Raw genomic sequence first — 24,588 nt, 5'->3', positions numbered from 1 at the left:
AGGAAAACCGAGGAAAAGGTGGATGGACTGTGTGAGAGATGATATGAAACGAATGCAAGTGAATGATCAAATGACGGGCGACAGAGAGGTGTGGAAGAGAAAGACATGCTGCGCCGACCCCAAGTGAATGGGACAAGGGCAAGACAATGATGATGTAACTTTACGACGCTATATTTAAATAACTTAGGCCACCATCCCACTAACCCGGGGTTAACCAGTTAAACCTGGAGCTACCACGGTTACCAGTACAATTTGACACCGGGTTGACAGCGAAACCGCTTAACCTCGGGTTAGTGGAATAAAGGCAGCAATGGACGGCCCCTTGCACGAATGCGCTAAACGCGCAGCCGTCAGGGAGGAGCGGAGGCGAGCCGTCAAACGTGTCACAAACTCACAAAGGGAGACTTCCAATGATGACCACGACCGCTCTGTCAAGAGTGACCCGATCGAGAAGAAGTGGAACGGTGCAAGTGGCGCTTACCCGTATAGTGTGCGCGAAAAGGTTGGCGAGCGCGGGCTGCAGCCTCGGCGGGAGGGGCAGGCTGGCGGCGGCGCGCGGGTCGCGCAGCGCCTGCGCGGCGCGCACGCGCGCCAGCAGCTGCAGCGGCGCCACCACGCGCCACACGCGCGCCGTGCACACCGCGCCGCCCACGCCCACGAACAGCCGCCGCGCCGCGTGGCCCCAGGTCAGCGCCGTTACGCGCGCCTGCCGGAAAACTCTCCGTTATTATTTAATTTAGGATTGACTCCACCGAGCTACAGAACGGGACCGATGGAGACAACTAGTTGACGGAATCAAACGGAGTCACGATCCTCAGCAATGAGGGACCGATTGAAGAGAGAGAGAGAGGATTGACGTATTTCATTGTAAATCGAAACTATCGTTACCGGTAGCCCCGGTTGAGATGAGCCTCTTAGTTACTTATTCTTTCCACGTGTGTCTTATATTATATTTTACCGTGTAAGCGAATTGGTAGACTACTATAAGCTTATATGAGAGAAATAAATGGTATGTAGGTATTTAGAGACCTAATTCCATGGTAAAGTGGCATTCTATGGAACTTACTAACTATGTAAACGAACCGCCATATAGAAACTGTCAAAAAATATGAATTTACTAGTCACTTTTGTTTACATAGTTAGCAAGTTCTAAGGGGTCATCCATTAATTACATCACACGTTTAGGGGGAGGGAGGGAGTCAAGAAAATGTGACATATTGTGACATGGGGGAGGGGGGTGACACAAACTTTGTGACGTCACTTTAACTTCATCAGTAACCGAAAATTTATTTATATTATTTTATTCGCTGCACATTTAAACAACAAGTTTTTAAAACGATAATCGTTTTTATTCGTTTAATTTTCTTTCCTAAGCAGTTTTGGGTTATAAAATTACTAATATTTATATCGTCAAAAATATTTTGATAAAATATTAATAATACTTAGGTACTTACTTAATTCGATTTGGCGATTTCGTAGAAAAAATGTGACGTCACACTAGGGGGGGAGGGGTTTGCCAAATGTGACCAAGTGTGACAAGGAGGGGGGGAGGGGTCAAAAAACTTAGAAATTCGTGTGACGTAATTAATGGATGACCCCTAAGTATAGAATGACACTTTAAATTTACTTTATTATATTGTGTATCAATTTGTATCTGTATCTTTATTAAGGCCTAAAGTATTTTTTTAATTTAGTAGGTATAAGTACAGGTATATGAAACACCTAACTTCTTAACCTCGTCCAACATTTCAACCTTGCTTTACTATCAAAACTAAACTTCCCGTAAACTTGCATTCGTAAAATCAAATGGCTTCTATAAAATACTTAGTGGCGGAAGCGCGGAATCAAGTTAAAGCAACATTGTTCCATTAAACACTGAGAACTTTATGGCCGCTCTTACTTCTACCTGGTACTACTTGTATATATTGACGTCACTTGATAAGCGTAACATCTCAAGTAAACTATCGACATAGATATCTAGAGACTAGCTTTACGGGCAATAATAATGAGGCACGAGCTAGGGCCTAGGGCTAGGGCCAAGTACAGCGGTGTGACACCGCTACAACGCGATTGGTTGATGAGTTCGCATCATGCGCGCTATTGGTCGCAACTAGTTTCGTTAGAATGCACGCGATTGGCAGGAATTCGTGAGTAACACCGCTGAACTAGTACCATTTTTAGTGCCCGTAAGGCCAGTCCATAGATATATATATATATATATATATATATATATATATATATATATATATATATATACGTTAATGAGGTAAACCATTTGAATGCATGTACCCAACTTGTAGTGAGCTACACGCAGGCATGCAGCATTCCGAAGGCATTGATACCTACTTACGGTACTGCAACAATCATAACAGAAGGCCGATTACGATGGAACATTTTTTAACGATTTGAACTTTATTTTGATACGACCTTGACGATCTTTAGCGCTAATTGGAGCCTAACATGGGGAATACAATGAAAGTCGCGTCATTATCTAAGCATCTCGCTCGCACTTATTTGTGTGCGTTAGATGCCTAATGACGACCGTCAAGGCGCCATTCATGTATTACGTAAGACGATTTTTGCCACTTTTTGACCCCCTCCCTCTACGATCTAAGAAAAAATAAGAATAGGCTGACCCCTTCACCCCTACATATTACATAAGAATCTAAAGGAAAAAACAAGTAGGTACACGTTAGGTTTTGTTTTAGTGTTTATTTTTGAATAAAAAAATCATTTTTGGTATGTTTATTTGTACCTATTACAAAGGTACTATCGATGGGCCTTAGGTCTTTGCATCAAGGTTTCAGAATTGTCACTTAACAATGAGGAGGATGATGGCACATATCTGGGTGTAAGGAATGGGTACGGTGTAGATGAGAACGCCGGTGTCGGAGTAGAAGTGTCAGTCAACAATGAGGAGGATGATGGCACATACCTGAGTGTAAGGAATGGGTACGGTGTAGATGAGAACGCCGGTGTCGGAGTAGAATTGTCAGTCAACAATGAGGAGGATGATGGCACATACCTGAGTGTAAGGAATGGGTACGGTGTAGATGAGAACGCCGGTGTCGGAGTAGAATTGTCAGTTAACAATGAGGAGGATGATGGCACATATCTGGGTGTAAGGAATGGGTACGGTGTAGATGAGAACGCCGGTGTCGGAGTAGAATTGTCAGTCAACAATGAGGAGGATGATGGCACATACCTGAGTGTAAGGAATGGGTATGGTGTAGATGAGAACGCCGGTGTCGGAGTAGAATTGTCAGTTAACAATGAGGAGGATGATGGCACATATCTGGGTGTAAGGAATGGGTACGGTGTAGATGAGAACGCCGGTGTCGGAGTAGAATTGTCAGTCAACAATGAGGAGGATGATGGCACATACTTGAGTGTAAGGAATGGGTACGGTGTAGATGAGAACGCCGGTGTCGGAGTAGAAGTGTCAGTTAACAATGAGGAGGATGATGGCACATATCTGGGTGTAAGGAATGGGTACGGTGTAGATGAGAACGCCGGTGTCGGAGTAGAATTGTCAGTTAACAATGAGGAGGATGATGGCACATACCTGGGTGTAAGGAATGGGTACGGTGTAGATGAGAACGCCGGTGTCGGAGTAGAATTGTTAGTTAACAATGAGGAGGATGATGGGACATACCTGGGTGTAAGTGTAAGGGCAAAGTCGATGTTTAGGTCGAACCATAATACTCTCATTCGATAGGTAATAACAACACTAGAGAAATAAGGATAGACATATGTAAAAACACTTAGGTTAGAAAGAGATAGCGCTATACGAATAAAGAACACTTCCAAGATGTCGTTGTTTCATTAAACTAGCCTTACATGGCGCTGCGTCAAATTAATAAAAATAATGGTCAGAATGGAAAAAGCAACTCGTAGATAGGTTTAAAATAAGAATGTCATTTGCCGAATTCATACAATACCAAAGTAAAAGGATACTTCGCTCGAATGAAACCATTACTGAGTACATTTATGTCAAAAATGCGATGCTTGAAAAGTCACCTAGTTTAATTCCAGAGCCCGATCGAGTATCTCTGATACTGGAAGGAATCCAAGACATGCGGTGGTCAACGCCTTTGGCAACGCATTGCTGTAAGAATGTGGAGGAGCTCATCAATCATGCAACAGCAATTGACAACATCAGGAAGGTACAGCGTAAGATGACCGAGCAGCAAGAATCAGTAAGTAAACAAACATTTGACAAATCAAAAAGCAATTTCATACCGAAATATAACCCCAGTGTAGACAAAATTGATGAAGTAACTTGTTTCCGATGCAAAAAGAAAGGCCATGTTTCATACAATTGTGAAATGCAGTCCCAGCAATCCAATGTACAGTCACCCAAGGAAAAAGTAGCTACAAAACCATACTCTAATCAATTGAATAACCCAAGCACATCGACAGGTATTAAAAATAATCAAAATAAAGAAAAACAAGTTAATTGCATACAGTTTGATGAACCAAGTGTAACATTAATACCAATTATACTTAACAGCAACATACAACTGTCAGCACTCCCAGATTCAGGATCGGTGGTAACCATGGTGGATAAGAAGCTACTCCCAAGTGACCTGCAAGTGTACCCATGGCAGAAAGGCTCATACAAGGTAGCAGGGAGCATGATCACACCCGTTGGATGGATTACAGCGAGGTTACAGGTGGGAAAAATTGACTATATTATGCCTCAGATAGCAATCAGTGAAAACTTACCAGTAGATATGATAATAGGAAAAGATTGGCAAAATGCGGTATATGCAAGAATTATACATGAACCAGATGGCAAAGTATGTATCATTACGCCTACGCATACAGAGTATTTTGACAATTTGACACAGGATAATACCTTAACTGCATGTTGTATGAAACCCATAAGCACTAGTAAACAGGAAATTTTAATTACACAAGATGACCAAGAAAAAGTTGCAAATTTAGTTGACAAGTATTCAGATATTTTTAAAAGTGACAAGAATGACATAGGAGAATTTCAGGATGTAGAACTAGAAATAAAGTTAAAACATAACATTCCCATTAAATGTAAACCGTATATACTGCCACAACCAGAACGAGAATTTCTAAGAAAAACAATAGATGAATGGATTGAGCAAAAGATATGTAGACATTCAGATTCCCCATATGCTGCACCAATGTTTGTTGTAGAACAGCCATTTCATAGTACAACCCCTTTCAGACCAGTTGTAGATTATTCAAAGACTATAAACCCTATTACAGAAAACAATGTTCAACCTATAGACCGAATGGATGACATAATAAATGTAATATCTCAGTTTGTATACAAATTTAAACTTGACATTTACCATGCATATCACAATATTAGAATTAAAGAAGAAGATATTTATAAGACAGCGGTAATAACACAGGATCATCATGTAGAATTCATGCGAGTCATGTTTGGCATGGTCGGAGGACCATCGATTATGTCAAAAGTAATCAATTTAACATATGGACACTTATATGATCAAGGAGTACGCTTGTATTATGATGACATTTCAGGAGGAGCACATAATATTGAACAATTATTGTCAGTTTTGGAACAGGTATTTATTGCAACACAGAAAAAAAAATTGAAATTAAACAAAGAAAAGTGTGTATTTTTAGCAACAGAACTACCACTATTTGGAAGAATAATTGGTCACAATGAAGAAAAACCAGATCCACAAAGAACAGCTGCAGTGAGTAGATACGAAACTTTGACATCAATTTCTGAAATTCGATCATTTTTAGGTTTCACAAATACATTTAGAAAATACATACAAAATTATGCATCTATTGTAAAACCACTAACAGATATGTTGAAACGAAACGCAAATTTGCCCATAGAAAAAAAACAAGAGTTTAAAAAGAAACAAGTGACTTTGACAGAAACACAACAAAACGCATTTCAATCAGTAAAAACATTAATAACGTCGTCACCAATATTAGCATATTTTCGCCAAGACGCAGAAGAAACCATAGTAGAAACTGACAGCTCATACAGTGGAATAGGATCGTGTTTGCTTCAGGTTCAAAATGGACAGAAAAAAGTGATTGAGTACGCCAGCAGATCATTGAAGGATACAGAAACAAGATATCACATCAATGAACTCGAGGTAACGGCAGTTCATTGGGCTATTACACAAAAATTTAGAGTTTACTTGCTTGGCACAAAGTTTACACTTATCACGGACAGTTACACGACAGCGTACGTTATAAATAAATCAAAAATGAACAGAAAATTCGCCAGATATGTTGTAGATTTAGCTCCATTTGATTTCATACCAGTGCACAGACCCGGCAAACAAAATTGTATCGCAGATCATTTGTCAAGATATCCCTTAGAAGATTTATGTATGATGATAGTCACAAGTAATGAAGAAAAATTAAAACAAGCTCAGAATAAGGACAATTTCATTAAATTAACATGTACAAAATTAAATTTAGACCCAACAACACACCATTTGCAACAAATTAGACAACAATATAAAATAGAAAACGGTATTCTCATACATGTCAATGAACAAGAGCTTTACAATAAAGAGAAAATTGTAGTACCACAAAGTTTAAGATCTTCAATATTAAAGTTAGCACATGATGACAGTGGACACATGGACATGAAATCAACATTGGCACGCATCAAGCAAAAATATTGGTGGAAATCAATGCACAAGGACGTTAAAGCTTACACAAATGCCTGCATTGTTTGTGCAAGTACCAATCGAAGAACAAAATTGGCTTATGGATTAATGGGTACAAGACCGATACCACACACACCCATGGAGGTAATATCAGCTGACCATATAGTAGCATTGCCACAGACCACTTCCGGCAACATATACATGTTGGTACATATAGACCATGCTACTAGGTACATAATGGCTAAGCCCACAAGCTCGTTGTCAGCAAGTGATGTCATAGACACAATAGAAAAGGATATTATTTACGTATATGGTCCACCATTGACATACATTTCAGACAAAGCCCCATGTTTTATGAGTCAATCAACTCAACGTTTCTTCACAAAATATGGAATACAACATCTGCCCACAACACCATACACGGCTCAGAGCAACGGATTAATTGAAAGAGCAAATGCCACGATTATTGCAACTCTGACTAAAATGGCATTGGAAAATAGTACAGAGTGGGACAAGTTATTGCCTAATACTTTATTAGCAATAAATACATCAAGACAGAAGACAACAGAATATTCCCCATTTTATTTATTACACGGATATCATCCTAGAATACCACCCAATGAAATTCACATAGGAACTATTCAAGAAAATATGGACCGGACACATCAGTTAGATTTATTATCCGAAGCAAGAACCATAGCAAACAAAAAAATAGAAGAGCAACATTGTAGAAATAAAATCAGATTTGACCTCAGAAAATTAGAACATAACTTCAAGGAAGGTGAATATGTATTATATGCATGGCCCCAACCACAAGATCATAAGTTGACTCCAAAATACAAGGGACCATACAAAATAGTAAAGAAAGTAGGATCAGTATGCTATGAGATACAGAATGTCAGACAACCCACAAAGAAGAAGATAGTCCATGTACAGTTTTTGAAACCCTTAACACCACCTCCCTCTTTAGATTCTTTTTCAGCTTTTTCAGATCCACAAAACGATGACCATATTAATAGTGACCAGTACAAGGATGATGACAGCGATGATGTAAACTCCCATAGTGACCAGATACCGGAGGATCATCAGACCACGGACGTGACCCATACCCTGGAGTGTGATGGAACCAGTCATACAGGAGGACGAAGACAGTATGTAACCAACAGAGGACGCATCACTGAGAAACCATACAAGTATGATATTTAACCGGATTTGACAATATAAATATATGTATTTCTTTTATATTCCATGATAGTATACAATCTATGTACCTACCTAAGAGTCTTAGATATCAATTTTGTTTTCCAATATATAGTAATTTCAGTAATATTTTGCATAATTAATTTAAAAGTAAACAGTCCAGTAATTACATAATAATTTATTTTTACCGTAACTCAGTTTAAAGTGTGGAAAAAAAAAAGTAAAGGAATGGAAAGTCAGTTTGCGAAGCGCCAGAATGTGTAAATAAAAAGAATTTGCTATAAATATGTACATATCTAGCTTTAAGTGTATATAGGCGTGTATAGTAGGGTAAAGACTAGTATTGTGCGTACAGAGAGGAATAAAAAAAAAAACAAACAAATTTGTGTATAATGTTATATTGCATGCTTTGTAAATAATTACTTAACTTAATGAACTTAACCTAATAAACTTAACCTAGTGCCGAATAAAATAAGCAAATTTGTAAATAGTGACTGAGATGTATTTGTAAATAATTATTAGAAAAAGGACACCCACTCCAAAACCATTTGTATAGTAAATGTAAAATAATAATGCGTAATGAACTATTGCATGATATGTAGTGTAATTTATTTAGATATTAGTGTATATAAATTAATGAGTCTAACATAAGACTTTAATTCTTTTGGTAAATTGCTGTATATAGGTCGCTTCAACAAAAAAAAACATTAGATTTAAAAACATTTAAAAAAAGAATAAAAGTTACAAAAAAAGATGTGCTGTATATATATATTGCTTATAATAGTTTAAGGTAATAAGTTTTGACAAATTAAGGTCAGATAGAAATAAAAATGTTTGGAAATGTATGAAACAAATTTAATATATAGTAATGATGATTTCAACAAAGAAGAGTAACAATAAAGTAAAATAACATGATTCTCATTTATAAGTTTATAACAGTTGTAATTTCAAGTTTGACACTATTAAAGTTTCAGTAATTTAGAGTTGTATAATGTTGGTAATGTATAAGTAGTTTCAGTTTCAGGCCCGCCCAAATTAAATGGAAGTAAATTAACATATGTAATAAATAATAAAATGTTTTTCTAAATTTAAAGTTATAGTTTTGAAATAATGGCATGTAAGGGTAAGATAAATGTGAAATTTAAAATTAAAACAATACAAATATTCTTTTCAATTTAAATTTCAAAGGGCATGTAAGGGCAAAGTCGATGTTTAGGTCGAACCATAATACTCTCATTCGATAGGTAATAACAACACTAGAGAAATAAGGATAGACATATGTAAAAACACTTAGGTTAGAAAGAGATAGCGCTATACGAATAAAGAACACTTCCAAGATGTCGTTGTTTCATTAAACTAGCCTTACATAAGGAATGGGTACGGTGTAGATGAGAGCGCCGGTGTCGGAGTAGAATTGTTAGTTAACAATGAGGAGGATGATGGGACATACCTGGGTGTAAGGAATGGGTACGGTGTAGATGAGAGCGCCGGTGTCCGAGTAGAATTGTCAGTTAACAATGAGGAGGATGATGGCACATACCTGGGTGTAAGGAATGGGTACGGTGTAGATGAGAGCGCCGGTGTCGGAGTAGAATTGTTAGTTAACAATGAGGAGGATGATGGGACATACCTGGGTGTAAGGAATGGGTACGGTGTAGATGAGAGCGCCGGTGTCGGAGTAGAATTGTCAGTTAACAATGAGGAGGATGATGGCACATACCTGGGTGTAAGGAATGGGTACGGTGTAGATGAGAGCGCCGGTGTCGGAGTAGAATTGTTAGTTAACAATGAGGAGGATGATGGGACATACCTGGGTGTAAGGAATGGGTACGGTGTAGATGAGAGCGCCGGTGTCGGAGTAGAACTGTCAGTTAACAATGAGGAGGATGATGGCACATACCTGGGTGTAAGGAATGGGTACGGTGTAGATGAGAACGCCGGTGTCGGAGTAGAATTGTTAGTTAACAATGAGGAGGATGATGGCACATACCTGGGTGTAAGGAATGGGTACGGTGAAGATGAGAGCGCCGGTGTCGGAGTAGAATTGTTAGTTAACAATGAGGAGGATGATGGCACATACCTGGGTGTAAGGAATGGGTACGGTGTAGATGAGAGCGCCGGTGTCGGAGTAGAATTGTCACTTAACAATGAGGATGATGGCACATCCTGGGTGTAAGGAATGGGTACGGTGTAGATGAGAGCGCCGGTGTCGGAGTAGAATTGTTAGTTAACAATGAGGAGGATGATGGGACATACCTGGGTGTAAGGAATGGGTACGGTGTAGATGAGAGCGCCGGTGTCCGAGTAGAATTGTCAGTTAACAATGAGGAGGATGATGGCACATACCTGGGTGTAAGGAATGGGTACGGTGTAGATGAGAGCGCCGGTGTCGGAGTAGAATTGTTAGTTAACAATGAGGAGGATGATGGGACATACCTGGGTGTAAGGAATGGGTACGGTGTAGATGAGAGCGCCGGTGTCGGAGTAGAATTGTCAGTTAACAATGAGGAGGATGATGGCACATACCTGGGTGTAAGGAATGGGTACGGTGTAGATGAGAGCGCCGGTGTCGGAGTAGAATTGTTAGTTAACAATGAGGAGGATGATGGGACATACCTGGGTGTAAGGAATGGGTACGGTGTAGATGAGAGCGCCGGTGTCGGAGTAGAACTGTCAGTTAACAATGAGGAGGATGATGGCACATACCTGGGTGTAAGGAATGGGTACGGTGTAGATGAGAACGCCGGTGTCGGAGTAGAATTGTTAGTTAACAATGAGGAGGATGATGGCACATACCTGGGTGTAAGGAATGGGTACGGTGAAGATGAGAGCGCCGGTGTCGGAGTAGAATTGTCAGTCAACAATGAGGAGGATGATGGCACATACCTGAGTGTAAGGAATGGGTACGGTGTAGATGAGAGCGCCGGTGTCGGAGTAGAATTGTCAGTCAACAATGAGGAGGATGATGGCACATACTTGAGTGTAAGGAATGGGTACGGTGTAGATGAGAACGCCGGTGTCGGAGTAGAAGTGTCAGTTAACAATGAGGAGGATGATGGCACATATCTGGATGTAAGGAATGGGTACGGTGTAGATGAGAACGCCGGTGTCGGAGTAGAATTGTCAGTTAACAATGAGGAGGATGATGGCACATATCTGGGTGTAAGGAATGGGTACGGTGTAGATGAGAACGCCGGTGTCGGAGTAGAATTGTCAGTTAACAATGAGGAGGATGATGGCACATACCTGGGTGTAAGGAATGGGTACGGTGTAGATGAGAACGCCGGTGTCGGAGTAGAATTGTTAGTTAACAATGAGGAGGATGATGGGACATACCTGGGTGTAAGGAATGGGTACGGTGTAGATGAGAGCGCCGGTGTCGGAGTAGAATTGTTAGTTAACAATGAGGAGGATGATGGGACATACCTGGGTGTAAGGAATGGGTACGGTGTAGATGAGAGCGCCGGTGTCGGAGTAGAATTGTCACTTAACAATGAGGATGATGGCACATACCTGGGTGTAAGGAATGGTTACGGTGTAGATGAGAGCGCCGGTGTCGGAGTAGAATTGTCACTTAACAATGAGGATGATGGCACATACCTGGGTGTAAGGAATGGTTACGGTGTAGATGAGAGCGCCGGTGTCGGAGTAGAATTGTCACTTAACAATGAGGATGATGGCACATACCTGGGTGTAAGGAATGGGTACGGTGTAGATGAGAGCGCCGGTGTCGGAGTAGAATTGTCACTTAACAATGAGGATGATGGCACATACCTGGGTGTAAGGAATGGGTACGGTGTAGATGAGAGCGCCGGTGTCGGAGTAGAATTGTCACTTAACAATGAGGATGATGGCACATACCTGGGTGTAAGGAATGGTTACGGTGTAGATGAGAGCGCCGGTGTCGGAGTAGAATTGTCACTTAACAATGTGGATGATGGCACATACCTGGGTGTAAGGAATGGTTACGGTGTAGATGAGAGCGCCGGTGTCGGAGTAGAATTGTCACTTAACAATGAGGATGATGGCACATACCTGGGTGTAAGGAATGGTTACGGTGTAGATGAGAGCGCCGGTGTCCGAGTAGAATTGTCACTTAACAATGTGGATGATGGCACATACCTGGGTGTAAGGAATGGTTACGGTGTAGATGAGAACGCCGGTGTCGGAGTAGAATTGTCACTTAACAATGAGGATGATGGCACATACCTGGGTGTAAGGAATGGGTACGGTGTAGATGAGAACGCCGGTGTCGGAGTAGAATTTCACTACGTTCTTGAATGGCGGTGCGTCCGCTGGCTCAGAGCCCTCTGGAAATAAATATTATTTATTATTATTTAATAAGCAGGCAGGCAGTTATGACAACTGATATGGCTTGTATCCAGTAATCATAAAGATAGTTATGAGATGAACGAGTATTAGATATAATATGGTTGTCTAATTTATTTTTAAATAATATAGGAAATTAGATTAAATGTGATCCAAGGAACAATTGTGCCATTGCCAAGCGGCGACGCCTTGAACAAAAGTACAGCTCGATACATTTCTGCACATTCCCACACTATTTCGCTGCCTACTATAATATCTCTATCTCATTGTATAAGAAGTCAGTAATATTTCTATAGAGTTTAAGGCTGTGCTGCGTATACGTTGTCAATCGGGGATCATGGCCTTATTAAAGGCGGGATCCCACCAGTGTGATCCCGCCTATATGATAATAGCTCAGAGCAAACGTGTTTACAAGATCGACCCCGCCCATAACTCATAACTTAACTTTTAATCTTGTTTATAACTTAACTTTGAAAGAAGTTAATCGGAGAATAAATACCTATTGTAGGTACTAAATAAACAGTTTTATATGGAGCTAATAAAAATAAGAAACTATTTTACGAATAAACATAAACCAGCTTTTATTGGTAATAATGTACAATGAATTCATCCATTATGTTATGTATAAGGTTTTATGAGTTTCTATATACTTAATAAATAGAATAAGGCATACTTATTATTTATTTGCAGCAGGTGGTGTTCGCGTGGAAGATTGTCGTAAAGTATCGAAATAGGTCGAGTGAAATTCAATCTAAATTAGGTACGTGTGAGTGATCTGATCTAGAATTACCTTATAAATTTTGTCCGATACTTATGTCTGTCCTTCAAGGGGGTCGCGAGTTAATCATTTTTGATACAAGCTTCTATCGCTGACTACTTATCTTTCAACAGACAGCCAGCTAATAAGTAGGTAATCAGCGAGACAATTCTAACAAATCCAAACACAATTAGGTTGCGATGATGTCCATTATCAGGTCAGCTCGATGGTACCATAATATTGCATACGCATACGTATGTCAAGTTTCAGCTCAATCGAATAATGGGAAGAGGGTCTAAATTAGCTTGCAAGATTTGACCCATACATACATGACCTACGTACAGTCACCACACGGGTTTGTTATGCCTTTATGCCATTTAGGGTTCTTGCTAAATTAGAAATTCTACGTATAGAGTAAGTATTGAAACTATTGAACAACCAATTTAGCTAGGACCCTAAATGGTACAGCAATCGCGGAGCGTGACGGTACATACGACAATGCATGTTAAGTAAAAGCTTGTAAAATACATAGATGAGCATTGACATATGTAGGTAACTAGGTATCCGTATTTTCCATTACCTAGCACATAAAGCACAGCCTGAAATGAAATGCTGTCATGCCAAGTCGCGTAAACCGTACCGTAAAGTTGGATAGTGCTCGTAAATTGTGTTACGAGTGTAGGATGCGGAGTGGAACGGGGCCTTGCTTGTGTATCAAAGTTTAAGATATCGATGCGACCAATTTAACATTGATGTTACGTAGAATTTTAAAAGTAGTTACAAAGTAAGTAGTAAAATGGTAGGCCTATAGTTTGTGTGTCATCTGGAGGTCCACCTGTGCCCGCAGCCCGATGAATATCATTTTGGGCTAGAGTCTGTGGTTTGTGTGAGAATACATAGTTGTGGAATGTATGGGCCCAGTACATTCTGTTTCCACACAGATTCTACAAAGTTTTCTTTGCGTCACCTGTTGCAGCAGGGTTCGGCAGGTTCCCGCGGAACCGCTGAAATACCACACCCTTCGGCCAAAAGTCTGCGGTCGAGATAGTTTCCAGTGATGGCAGCTGGAAAACTTTCAGCCCGTTATGGGTTTTCTTACATATTCCACCACATGACATGCATCATCGTCTGTCGTTATTATAATGGCGCAGATCTCGACAGAGAGGGAGAACAGGCAAGGTGTCTCACCGGGCACCAGGGTGTCAGCGGTATGGGGAGTGAAGAGCAAGGTGTCACACCAGGTAGCAGGGTGCCTACAGCGAGCAGCAAGTTAGTCCACTGCATGGCGAGCGTGGTTCCCGCTGGGCTCACTGTGGGCACAGGGCGGACACGCCATACATCGAAAATCATTTGCGTTTATATGTGTGCACGGTACGTCTGTACACGCGTCATTGTGTGAGTAAGTGGCTTAGGGCTGACTCGTGCGGCGCGCGGGGAAGGCGAGGCCGAGGTTTGCCGAGGCCGGCCGAAGGACACGACGAGCGGCCCGCTGCGTTGCATAATTCGACCGAAATACGTAAAAAAACAAAATATAGGTTTATGTTTAACAAAATATAGGTTTATGTTTTATTTTTAAAATTAAAATTAAATTAAAATTCATTTATTTCGAGTATCTGTGACTCATAAGTACATACACAATTCAAATACAATTATTATCATTAAAACAAACACTAAACACATACTTAATAATATTATAATTTTCAAAATTACTGCAACCGTGGTAAGCACATTGACAACCATCATCTATTTCTCAATGTGCTTACCACAGTGCTGCTGGGCGTATGAAGTCCGCAGCAAAATGCGATATAAGGACAAAACTTATCCGCAATCATTTCTAGGACGCTGTTGGAACTGGCGCGTACGCGTCGCACCAGGGACGCGGCTCGCAGGCGCATGGTAGCTTTAAAACACGACACATGCGCCTCCGCAAACATCCCTGACGCGCTGCAATATCGCGGTAGCCCCATCAGCGCCCTAAACGCGTTATTATACTGTACTTGTAGGGCCTTATACGATTTCAAAGTGAACTTTCGCCACAGACTGCAGGTGTAAAATGTTGTGCAAAAAGCTCTGAACAAAGTCACTTTACTTACCTTTGAGCATCGAGCGAATCTGCGTGCAATCATATTAGCTCTGATCGATAAGGCCCTACGTTCCCGTTCTATGTCGGCATCGTCTTTGAGGTCGGCCGTAACTATATGACCTAGATATTTGTACTGGTATACCCTTTTTAGGGCAACCGTGTTGACTCTGATAGGTGGTATTACAGATGGTATTTTAGACTCGACCCCAAAGACCATGTACTGACTTTTGACCGTGTTATATTTGAGTCCGTGCGTGTGCGCATAATCTTCACACACTTTAAGCAGCTTTCTGATGCCACAGACTGAGGCACTCAGCAGCACCATGTCATCGGCATAGCTCAAATTGTTCACATTAACCCCGTCTATGTGACAGCCCACATGCATGCTGCTGAGCGCGACAATCAGCTCGTTCATATATAGGTTGAAGAGTGATGGTGAGCTCAACCCCCCCTGCCTCACCCCACATTCCAACCTATACGTCTCAGACAAAGTACCTGCCCATCTCACGTTGTTGATCTGGTTTCCATACCAATATCTAAATATACCTATCAGATCGGGAGCTAGGTTAATTCCCTCTAGTTTCTATTAGTATATATTTCGCTCCAATTGTTGAATTGGCTTTGTCAGTTTATAGTCCTGCACGTACTTGGACTTTCAACACGCCATTATTAAATGTACCTTATTGTTGATGCCTATTGATTATTTTATATAACATACATAATTATTTCTTAAATTCTTAAAATTAAATTAAAAATCAAACGCGAATGTCCCGCGACCAACAAGTTCTTTTTTGTGAAAAGAAAACATTTACGAGGAATATCTGTGTAGAAGGTCTAGTTACCTTAGGTACTTTAAATATTAAATGTTGGCTTAACATTCACAAATTCAACGAACGTGTTTTAATTCATATGATATTATTATTTTTACGCAAAAGTATATAGCCTTATTTACTGATACATATTTCGTCTCTTTGGAAAACTATATTATTATTTATTTCTACAACAAGTAGGTATCCGTACTACCCGTACATCGCACAATACACCGGCATTTTGAACGTTGCGTCATCGCGTCGCGGCGTAGCTAGCCGAACTGAGCGTACGTCAGGAGTCCGTCAGAACTTAGTCGCGGGGCGACGTAATCCGAGTCGGGGCGGGGCGGTGCGTGTCCGTTCTGTATGATAATACTATTACTTATTCTGTGCTGTGGGGAGTGAAGGGTAAGGTGGCTCACCGGGCAGCAGGGTCCCGGTGACAGCGAGGAGTTCGTGCGAGTTGGCCCACTCCATGGCGAGCGTGGCTCCTGCCGGGCTCACTATGGGGATTGAAGGGTAAGGTGGCTCACCGGGCAGCAGGGTCCTGGCGACAGCGAGGAGTTCGCGCGAGTTGGTCCACTCCATGTCGAGCGTGGCTCCTGCCGGGCTCACTATGGGGATTGAAGGGAAAGGTGGCTCACCAGGCAGCAGGGTCCCGGCGACAGCGAGGAGTTCACGCGAGTTGGCCCACTCCATGGCGAGCGTGGTGCCGCGCATGCCGGTGCGCATGCGTGCCGGGCTCACGTCGTCGTGTCCGCGGAGTAACACTATTTCGCCGTTGCCTGTAACAAAATAGAAGTGAGTATAAGAACCGGATAGTCTAAAGAGAATCACCTAGAAAATTCACTTCAGTATCAAGGTTCATATAACTAACATAACATCAATAACTAAAGTAAGGGCAAATCGCCTAGCGTGGTACGGGCATGTGATGCGAAGGGATGAGATTCATGTGACGAGAAAGTTACTACGAATGAATGTGGAGGGAAGTACGAGGAGAGGAAAACCGAGGAAAAGGTGGATGGACTGTGTGAGAGATGATATGAAACGAGCGCAAGTGAATGATGAGATGCGGGTGACAGAGAGGTGTGGAAGAGAAAGACATGCTGCGCCGACCCCAAGTGAAGGTTTCTTGGCAGAGGCTTGGCTTGGGAGGTTGCGTGATTGATCATAGATGGAAATAACCCAAAGCAATAGCTAGCACGTGCTCTTTAGAAAGACATGTAATCTCACCACAGAGGCAATCAATCTAAGAAAACTTTATGTTAACTGGTCTGCCCACTAGGGAATTCTTACGTGTATGGAATGGATAGCCTCGAGAACAGGCTTAACCTTTTTTTATGAGCCACTTAATCGTACTAATTTTGGAGTGTTGGATAATTAAATGAATTTTAACATTAACTAGCGACTTGCCCCGGCTTCGCACGGGTTACACAAAACCTTAACAAATTATACACCTAAACCTTCCTCAAGAAACCTTCCTCCTGGGGTTGGAGCTGCAGGTTACAGAGGGGTTCCCGCGAAAACCATAATTCGCAAATTGCGGGAGTCTTTCTCTTTCACTCCAATGAAGGTGCAATTAGAGTAACAGAGAAAAATGCCCGCAATTTGGGAACTTCGATTTTCGCGGTTATAGCCCTGTTCCGGCGTCATTCCCACACTATTCCCCTCGGGTGTTATTTTCCCTGATACTAACCCAAGGCAACAGCAAGCACGTGCCCGCCGTTAGTTTCTCCCCCCTCTTCGCCCTCCTCCATCTTGAACTTCTCGCAGGACCACGCCATCGACGTTATACCCCCTTCCGCTACCAGCTGGACCTGCGGAAACAATGGCGTCACGTAATGGCTCCTCTACACGATGGACCAGCGCCGGCCACTCCAAGGGACGCATTTATGCGTTAGAGGGAGCAAGTGATATTGCTATCTCATTCTACCGCATGGCTGAGTCCCTAGGAGTAGCCGGCGCTGGCCTATCGTGTAGAGTAGAGGAGCCATAAGAGATTGAAGAAGATCGGTGAATTTAGTACGAAAACAAACTGATACACAACGGGACTTCATCGGGACGCGATTAAGTCCCGTTTTGTAATTAATAAAGTTCCGATAAAATTATATATTGCATAAAATCACAATACAATTTGTTATACAGTCACCTGCAATAATATGTCACTCTTCGAAGACTGCAAAAATATGTGACACGCTCTTATGGCTCTACAAATAAGATCGTGTCACATATTTTTGCGGCCTTCGTTGTGTGCCATATTATTGCAGGTGACTGTACCTACATGCTCTGTAGAGTCATCTCATCTATTAACAAAATTACAATATGAAACTGTATGCCGTTAAGATAGCTTTATTCTTACAGTAAGTAGATACATATATGTCACTAGGTGCTTCCCTAAGATCTGTAAACCACCTCCAGCGCACCAGCATAACGTGACCGTAGCGTCCCCAACAACAATGGAAGATCAGAGAGCAGACTTATACTGGTTTTGTCACGTAAATATATTCAAATGGTTCATTAAATTTCGTTCGCATGCAGTTATTTTCAAACGGCGATATTAAGCTTTGATCAGCTTCGATCGGGCTATACAATATCCAATTCCATTTGATTTTATGTTCTCGTACAATATTAGTTTAGGTGTTTACGATTTAGTGGCAAGCCTGTCAAACTAAATATTAGGGAAACGCAAATTTGCTTTCGGGCGAAAAAGTCAATTCCCGTAAAACTGTTTGCGGACGCTCGTACATTGATTTGTTCGGCCTACGCACACTGCCACTTGTAGCGGAAATACTTTGACACATTTTTTTTCACAGAACCCAGAGAGACGTAAATAGAATGATGAAACTTTAGTTAGGTAGGTATCCTGAAAGTTAATATTTTACGTTTGGATATTATTTTTTATTGTATTTTATTGTACGGGAAGTCTGTGTTCACTGCTGTGTGACGTTAGTCAGTCCGTCAACTGTGGTTGGTGCTAACTGCCCTTAGAAAAACTATAACGGCTTAATTCGCCCACGTTTCTTTATTTATTTCAGTTATCACCAAGAAGTACCTATTGATATAGTTTAGGTACCATCACAGAAGGTGCCCTAGAGATGTGGTGTTGGAGACGAATGCTGGGTATATCATGGACTGAGTTCCGGACCAACGCATCAATTCTTGAGGAGCTTGGCATCAAAACTCGGATCCTCAACTTAATTCTTTGGACACGTGTCTCGGCGAGATGGAACATCCATAGAACGCCTAGTTGTGCAGGGAAGAGTGGGAGGTGACAGCTAGGGCTAGAGGAAGATCGCCAATGAGATGGACCGACCAAATCAAAGCCAGTGTGTCGGCCACAGTAAGCGAATGCTCACGGAAAGCAGCTCTACGGGCGGAATGGCGACGTGTCGTTAAACAAGTCGCTCAAAAGTCTACATAATGGCCACGACCACTTTGTCAAGAGTGTAACGAAGAAGAAGAAGACCATCACACTCCGCGATTGTTGCGCCATTTAGGGGGTTACGTTACACTTACGACCCTACCGAAGAACCCTAAATGGCATAACAATCCCGCGTGGTGACTGTACCTACAACTTACTTGTTCGGCTTGTTCCCATTATTAATTATGTAACGCTTAAGAAAACTAGAGACAGTAAGTATTTGCCAGTTTTACAATCACATTCATAGAAATCGCGGGACCTGAAAGGTATTTTTTTACAAAAACGTGCTCTTAAGGCGTAGTCGGACTATAAATTACTCTAGATCTAAGTAGATGGATGTTCCTTAATTCCATAAATACGTGACGCCCTAGATTCTATTCAGGAATTTGAAACAGGCTAATTATTCTACAGCGAGCTATTACCGTCGAAAATGTCGAAATATCAAAGCAGTTTTCGCAAATTAAGTTCTGTGACCCGGATTCGAGTTATTTGGATAGTGGATGTCACTGATGCTCGAAATAGAAACCTATTCGTAGTTAACAGTCCAATAATCACGGGGTTAAATAAGTAGTTAATATTGCTGTCGCTACCCACGCTACTGCTAATTACTTAAGTTGCTCATATATTCGCTTCTTAAGTAGTTTATCACTAATTACGTTTTACTTAATTGTTATTGAGTTAAGAGGCTAGCTTCCAGCGATATTGTTCGGGTAGAAGTCGACTGTACTAAATTGCAACCTAATGCGTACCTCGGGAAAATAAATCTACATCTTTTTCTCTTTCCATGTGTGAAATTGAAATACGTTAAGTCGTTTCTGTGTAAAGGGGGAACAGAGATGAAAACATCTTAACTCTTAACATCTAAATATCCGGACACGGCGTCAATCTATACCTGCCCGTAGGCCGGTATCCAGCATATCCAGTATGATCCAGCACATGTGATACCATAGCGCCATGCACGTCCATCCACCAGCTGTGCTGACGCCGTCCCAAGATACACCTGCCCATCGTCCGTCCAGCAGGAGCGTCCAGCATGATCCATCTCACCTGCGACACCATAGCGCCGTGCACGTCCATAACCACCAGCTGTGCTGACGCTGTCCCAAGATACACCTGCCCGTCGTCCGGCGTCCAGCACCCGCAGGTGATGCGGGCGTCCAGCGAGAGCATGGACGACCAGTAGCGCTGGCCCGCCACAGAGCCCACGAGCACGAAGCCGTCCTGAAGACAAAACCACAGATTAGACATGAAAACTATAAGGTCAATGTGGCGGCCATTGCGGCGTCTTTGTTGCCGCTGCTGTACTTTTTATCTGTCAATTTCCTTTGATAAAATGACTTACTAATTTAACGTCATATTCGCGGCAGCAATGCGGCGGCGAACGTTTTATATAATTCATTTTATAAAAGAAATTGACAGAGACTGTGACGATAACAACGATGCTGCCACAGTACCTAATGCCCCTGCAGTCACCACCATACACTTAAAGTGGTAAGTAAGGTGGTGGACGTGGTGCTACCGGTGCTTGACTCGTACCCATCAGTACGAGTACGTGTCATCTTGAAACTTAAGTCATTGTTAATAGAGGTGACAGCAGTCTCATCTATTGGGCATGTCGAGCACTAGTACCACCACCTTACCTCCCACATAATTATACCTTTGCAACATGAAGTTTTCACGAAGAAAATCTCTTGAATAATAATGATCTCCATTCAACAAGTTTGCTTTCACTGAACGTACACAGCTCCGCCCGGTACGGAGTTTACCCTATTTCTGGAGCATTTTGCATATTATATGCGATGCATAGATAGGGTCTGTAATTTGTGATACAGGTTGAGAATATAAAAGACATCTAAGGTTTACTCGGGTAATTCCGAATGTCGAAAACTGTCGGATAATTCCGAAAGGAGACTTTTATTATGATGGAATTAAGGGTGATTTTCATCTGAATTTCGGAATTATCCGACATTCGGTATTACCCGAATACACCTTAAATGTGTTATGTCACCGGTACCTCAATAGATATATCTTAGATGAGAATTGAGAAAAAGGGAAGAAGTTACCTAACAATAAGTACCTAAGTATTATGGGTAGTCGGACCAAGAAAAAATTGCATGGCATTTTCCAACAACATGACATACAATGGCAGAATTGGGTGAGATTAACCATAGATGTATGTACCTACAAGTTACGGAAAGTTTCCAAAAAGTTGGGAAAAATCTCGAAAATTTAAGAAAAATTTCACAGGAAGCAAAGGAAACTTTCATTTTGAAAATGGAAAATTTATATTTCTATACAAAAGAGTATGAGATGTTAGGTATCAATTTTTAGGGTTCCGTACCCAAAGGGTAAAACGGGACCCTATTACTAAGACTTCGCTGTCCGTCCGTCCGTCTGTCCGTCTGTCTGTCACCAGGCTATATCTCACGAACCGTGATAGCTAGACAGTTGAAATTTTCACAGATGATGTATTTCTGTTGCCGCTATAACAACAAATACTAAAAACAGAATAAAATAAAGATTTAAGTGGGGCTCCCATACAGCAAACGTGATTTTTGACCAAAGTTAAGCAACGTCGGGCGTGGTCAGTACTTGGATGGGTGACCGTTTTCTTTTTGCATTTTTTTCCGTTTTTTTTTGCTTTATGGTACGGAACCCTTCGTGCGCGAGTCCGACTCGCACTTGCCCGGTTTTTACCAAGTGGAAATTTCGTAAGATTGGAAACTTTCCTACGACCAGTAAGAATAACCCAATACGACACAATTCGAACAAGGCTCATAAGACATCACAGCGAAACGATACCGATCTGGCAGTGTCAAAAGTGACGTTTTTGGTAAGAAATGTCACTTAAAACACTGACAGATCGGTATCGTATCGCTATGACATTCGAATTGAAAGAAAGAAAGAAAGAAAGAGAGAAAGAAAATATATTTATTTACGTCAACCAACCATTTAAATTACAAATTTTATATTGACACAATAGACTTTAAATAGGACCCCCACTCAGCGTAATGCTACGACGGTAAGCCGCAGCGCTGATTTTCGGTGGGGACCTAACTTATCACTAACTTGAAACTAATAAGGAGAAACTTAAATTGACTGAACAAATGTGTTAAGGCCTACCGCCATAAAACATAACAAAAACATGAGGATATAGTAAGAAAAAGTTAAGAGTAAAGAAGAAGTTAAATGTTTAAATTGGCCTAGTGCGAGAAAGAAAGAAATAAGGGTAGTTGATGCTATTAATGTTGCCGCTAAATATTAAATTGGGCCGTTAAAGTGACGCAAACAGACGAATTGATCTGCCACGTGCTCACGTGTCTGATAATGTGAATATGTTGTCATTACGTAGAAGACAGTCCCTCCCACGCGCCCTACAAACACTTTGATATAGGATCAACTCGGGAGAAAGGGTTGCGAATGAAATTAACATAATTTTGACCACGTCTTTGATAGGATTTGGCTGTGAAGTTTCCAGACGTGTGAGCGATCACGGGCTAGTAGGTACTCTTCAATTATTATACTGCGATCAAGGTGAGGTTGAGAGACACCGAAATGTCTGAACATTTCGGTTAAAATTTCGACCGTGTGAAGCGAAGTGTTGAGATCAATTTGCGATACACTTTTTATATTTGGGCATTTTCACTTCAAAGTGTACCATTTACGTTTATTCGAATATCCATCAACTTTTGGGTTATTTCTACTCAAAATCACGAGATAATGTCAGTTATGTAACGCATTTTCACATACATTTTGTATGGACCGTTACAAAACTAACACCCAAAATTTTTATGAAAAATTAGGGACACTATTTTTCTTTATCTCATTCAATAGTTCTTGTGATTACGAGTCGAAGTAATCCAAAAGTTGATGGTTATTCGAAAAAAAGTAAATGGTACCATTTTTTCTGAAAACCCCCACGCCGAACCCTAAAACAGCGTTTTTAATTAAATGGAGTTCGAGTAGGTACCTAAGTGCAAGTTTACCCAGCTCTCTGCAGTTAAGTAATAGACTTTATCTACGCACATATCATTAATGCTCTAAAATGCATTCAGAAACCATAGGAAATGACCAGCATTATGACAACCAATTTTAATATGAGTACTTTCCTATCTGTGGCAGTAGGTAAAATCTGTACTTTAAAGTTATAACTTTATAGATTTTTGTAAGGTTATGAGTTTAAATTTGGAGCAGCTGTCAAAACTCAAGTGGGTGTCTATTCTAGTATCCATAGATATTAAAACAATTATCGATACGAAACGTCAATTCAGTATATTTTTTTAATATAAACCGTACGACATTTTGTCTCGAGTGACATGAGAATAAGGACTTCATTCGTTTGTCTATGAATTAAAAAAAAACTACGGATGCGTGACATGTGTGAAAAAAGTTTTCATTTACCGCCATTTGACGTACAGTTTATCTTTTAATTAGTTTTAGGTATAAAATTAATTTGTTTTGTTGTTTTTAAACAAATTTTAAGCAAGTTTCATGTAAAATTAGTGATAAAAAGATATTTAAGGAGACGGCACCTCTCAAATCTGCGAGTTCCGCCAGAGAGCAACGATGGATGTCGGCTGAAATATGAGGTTAGTGAATGTATAAAAGAAGGTAATTATATGTGTGTAGATAAAGTAGTGTATGTAACTGTACATAATTAGGCATTAAAACACTCGTGTGATCCTTTTAAGAAACTCACTTTGTTCGTTTCTTAAACCCACACTCGTGTTTTATTTTAATGCCCTTCATTATGTAGCAGTCACATAAACTACTATTCCAGACAGGAGCTGTCTGCAGGGTGTTTATCTTGCATTCCTATATTGCATTCAATGGAACATTTATTTTAATTTAAACCAAATTACGTAATGTATTTACACAGTCTTTGCAATGGATGGTAAACTTCAAATTATTTATTGTCTCAATATTCCGTCTATCAGATAAAGTGATAACCTAGACAAGTCAAATTACTCGCATGCTTACAACTTTCTTTGTCACAATTACGTACCCTATGTACGAGAATTCACGATGATTTATTTGCAGATTTTACATAAAAGGTGTTATAAAAGTTACATGTCCGCTTTAGAAAGGAAAGTATAAGTACGGGTATCTTACACGGGGTCCCTTTGTTTCCCATAAAGTTTTAAGTCATAATGTATTGTTTGTCATATTATCGTTAGTCATAAAACTGAAACCGTTAACTTTTTTTGGATTTTCGTAAGGTTATTCTATAGATAGGTTAGGTTAGGTTAAGTTTGTTTTATGGCAATCCTGAAAAGTTACGCGTCCATCCACCATCCACGGTCCATCCACCATCGGGGCCATTTCACCCATTCGACAAT

At 40.9% G+C, this 24,588-nt stretch overlaps 1 protein-coding gene across 1 annotated transcript in view; it reads right to left on the bottom strand.

Moving 5' to 3' along the window:
- Nucleotides 1-24,588, bottom strand: part of LOC134664337 (tubby-related protein 4) — a 110,537-nt gene that overhangs the window by 34,124 nt on the left and 51,825 nt on the right. The window contains exons 4-8 of the mRNA XM_063520909.1: nucleotides 20,297-20,470; nucleotides 17,525-17,645; nucleotides 16,473-16,613; nucleotides 12,060-12,160; nucleotides 482-706 (exon numbers count right to left, since the gene is read on the bottom strand). Coding sequence (XP_063376979.1) covers nucleotides 482-706; nucleotides 12,060-12,160; nucleotides 16,473-16,613; nucleotides 17,525-17,645; nucleotides 20,297-20,470 — 762 coding nt within the window. The remainder of the gene's footprint in view (nucleotides 1-481; nucleotides 707-12,059; nucleotides 12,161-16,472; nucleotides 16,614-17,524; nucleotides 17,646-20,296; nucleotides 20,471-24,588) is intronic.

The sequence above is a fragment of the Cydia fagiglandana genome, chromosome 5 (assembly GCF_963556715.1).
Source record: "Cydia fagiglandana chromosome 5, ilCydFagi1.1, whole genome shotgun sequence".
Classification (NCBI taxonomy): domain Eukaryota; kingdom Metazoa; phylum Arthropoda; class Insecta; order Lepidoptera; family Tortricidae; genus Cydia; species Cydia fagiglandana.
The sequence above is the reverse complement of the archived record's forward strand: the minus strand, read 5'-3'. Positions and strand labels throughout refer to the sequence as shown.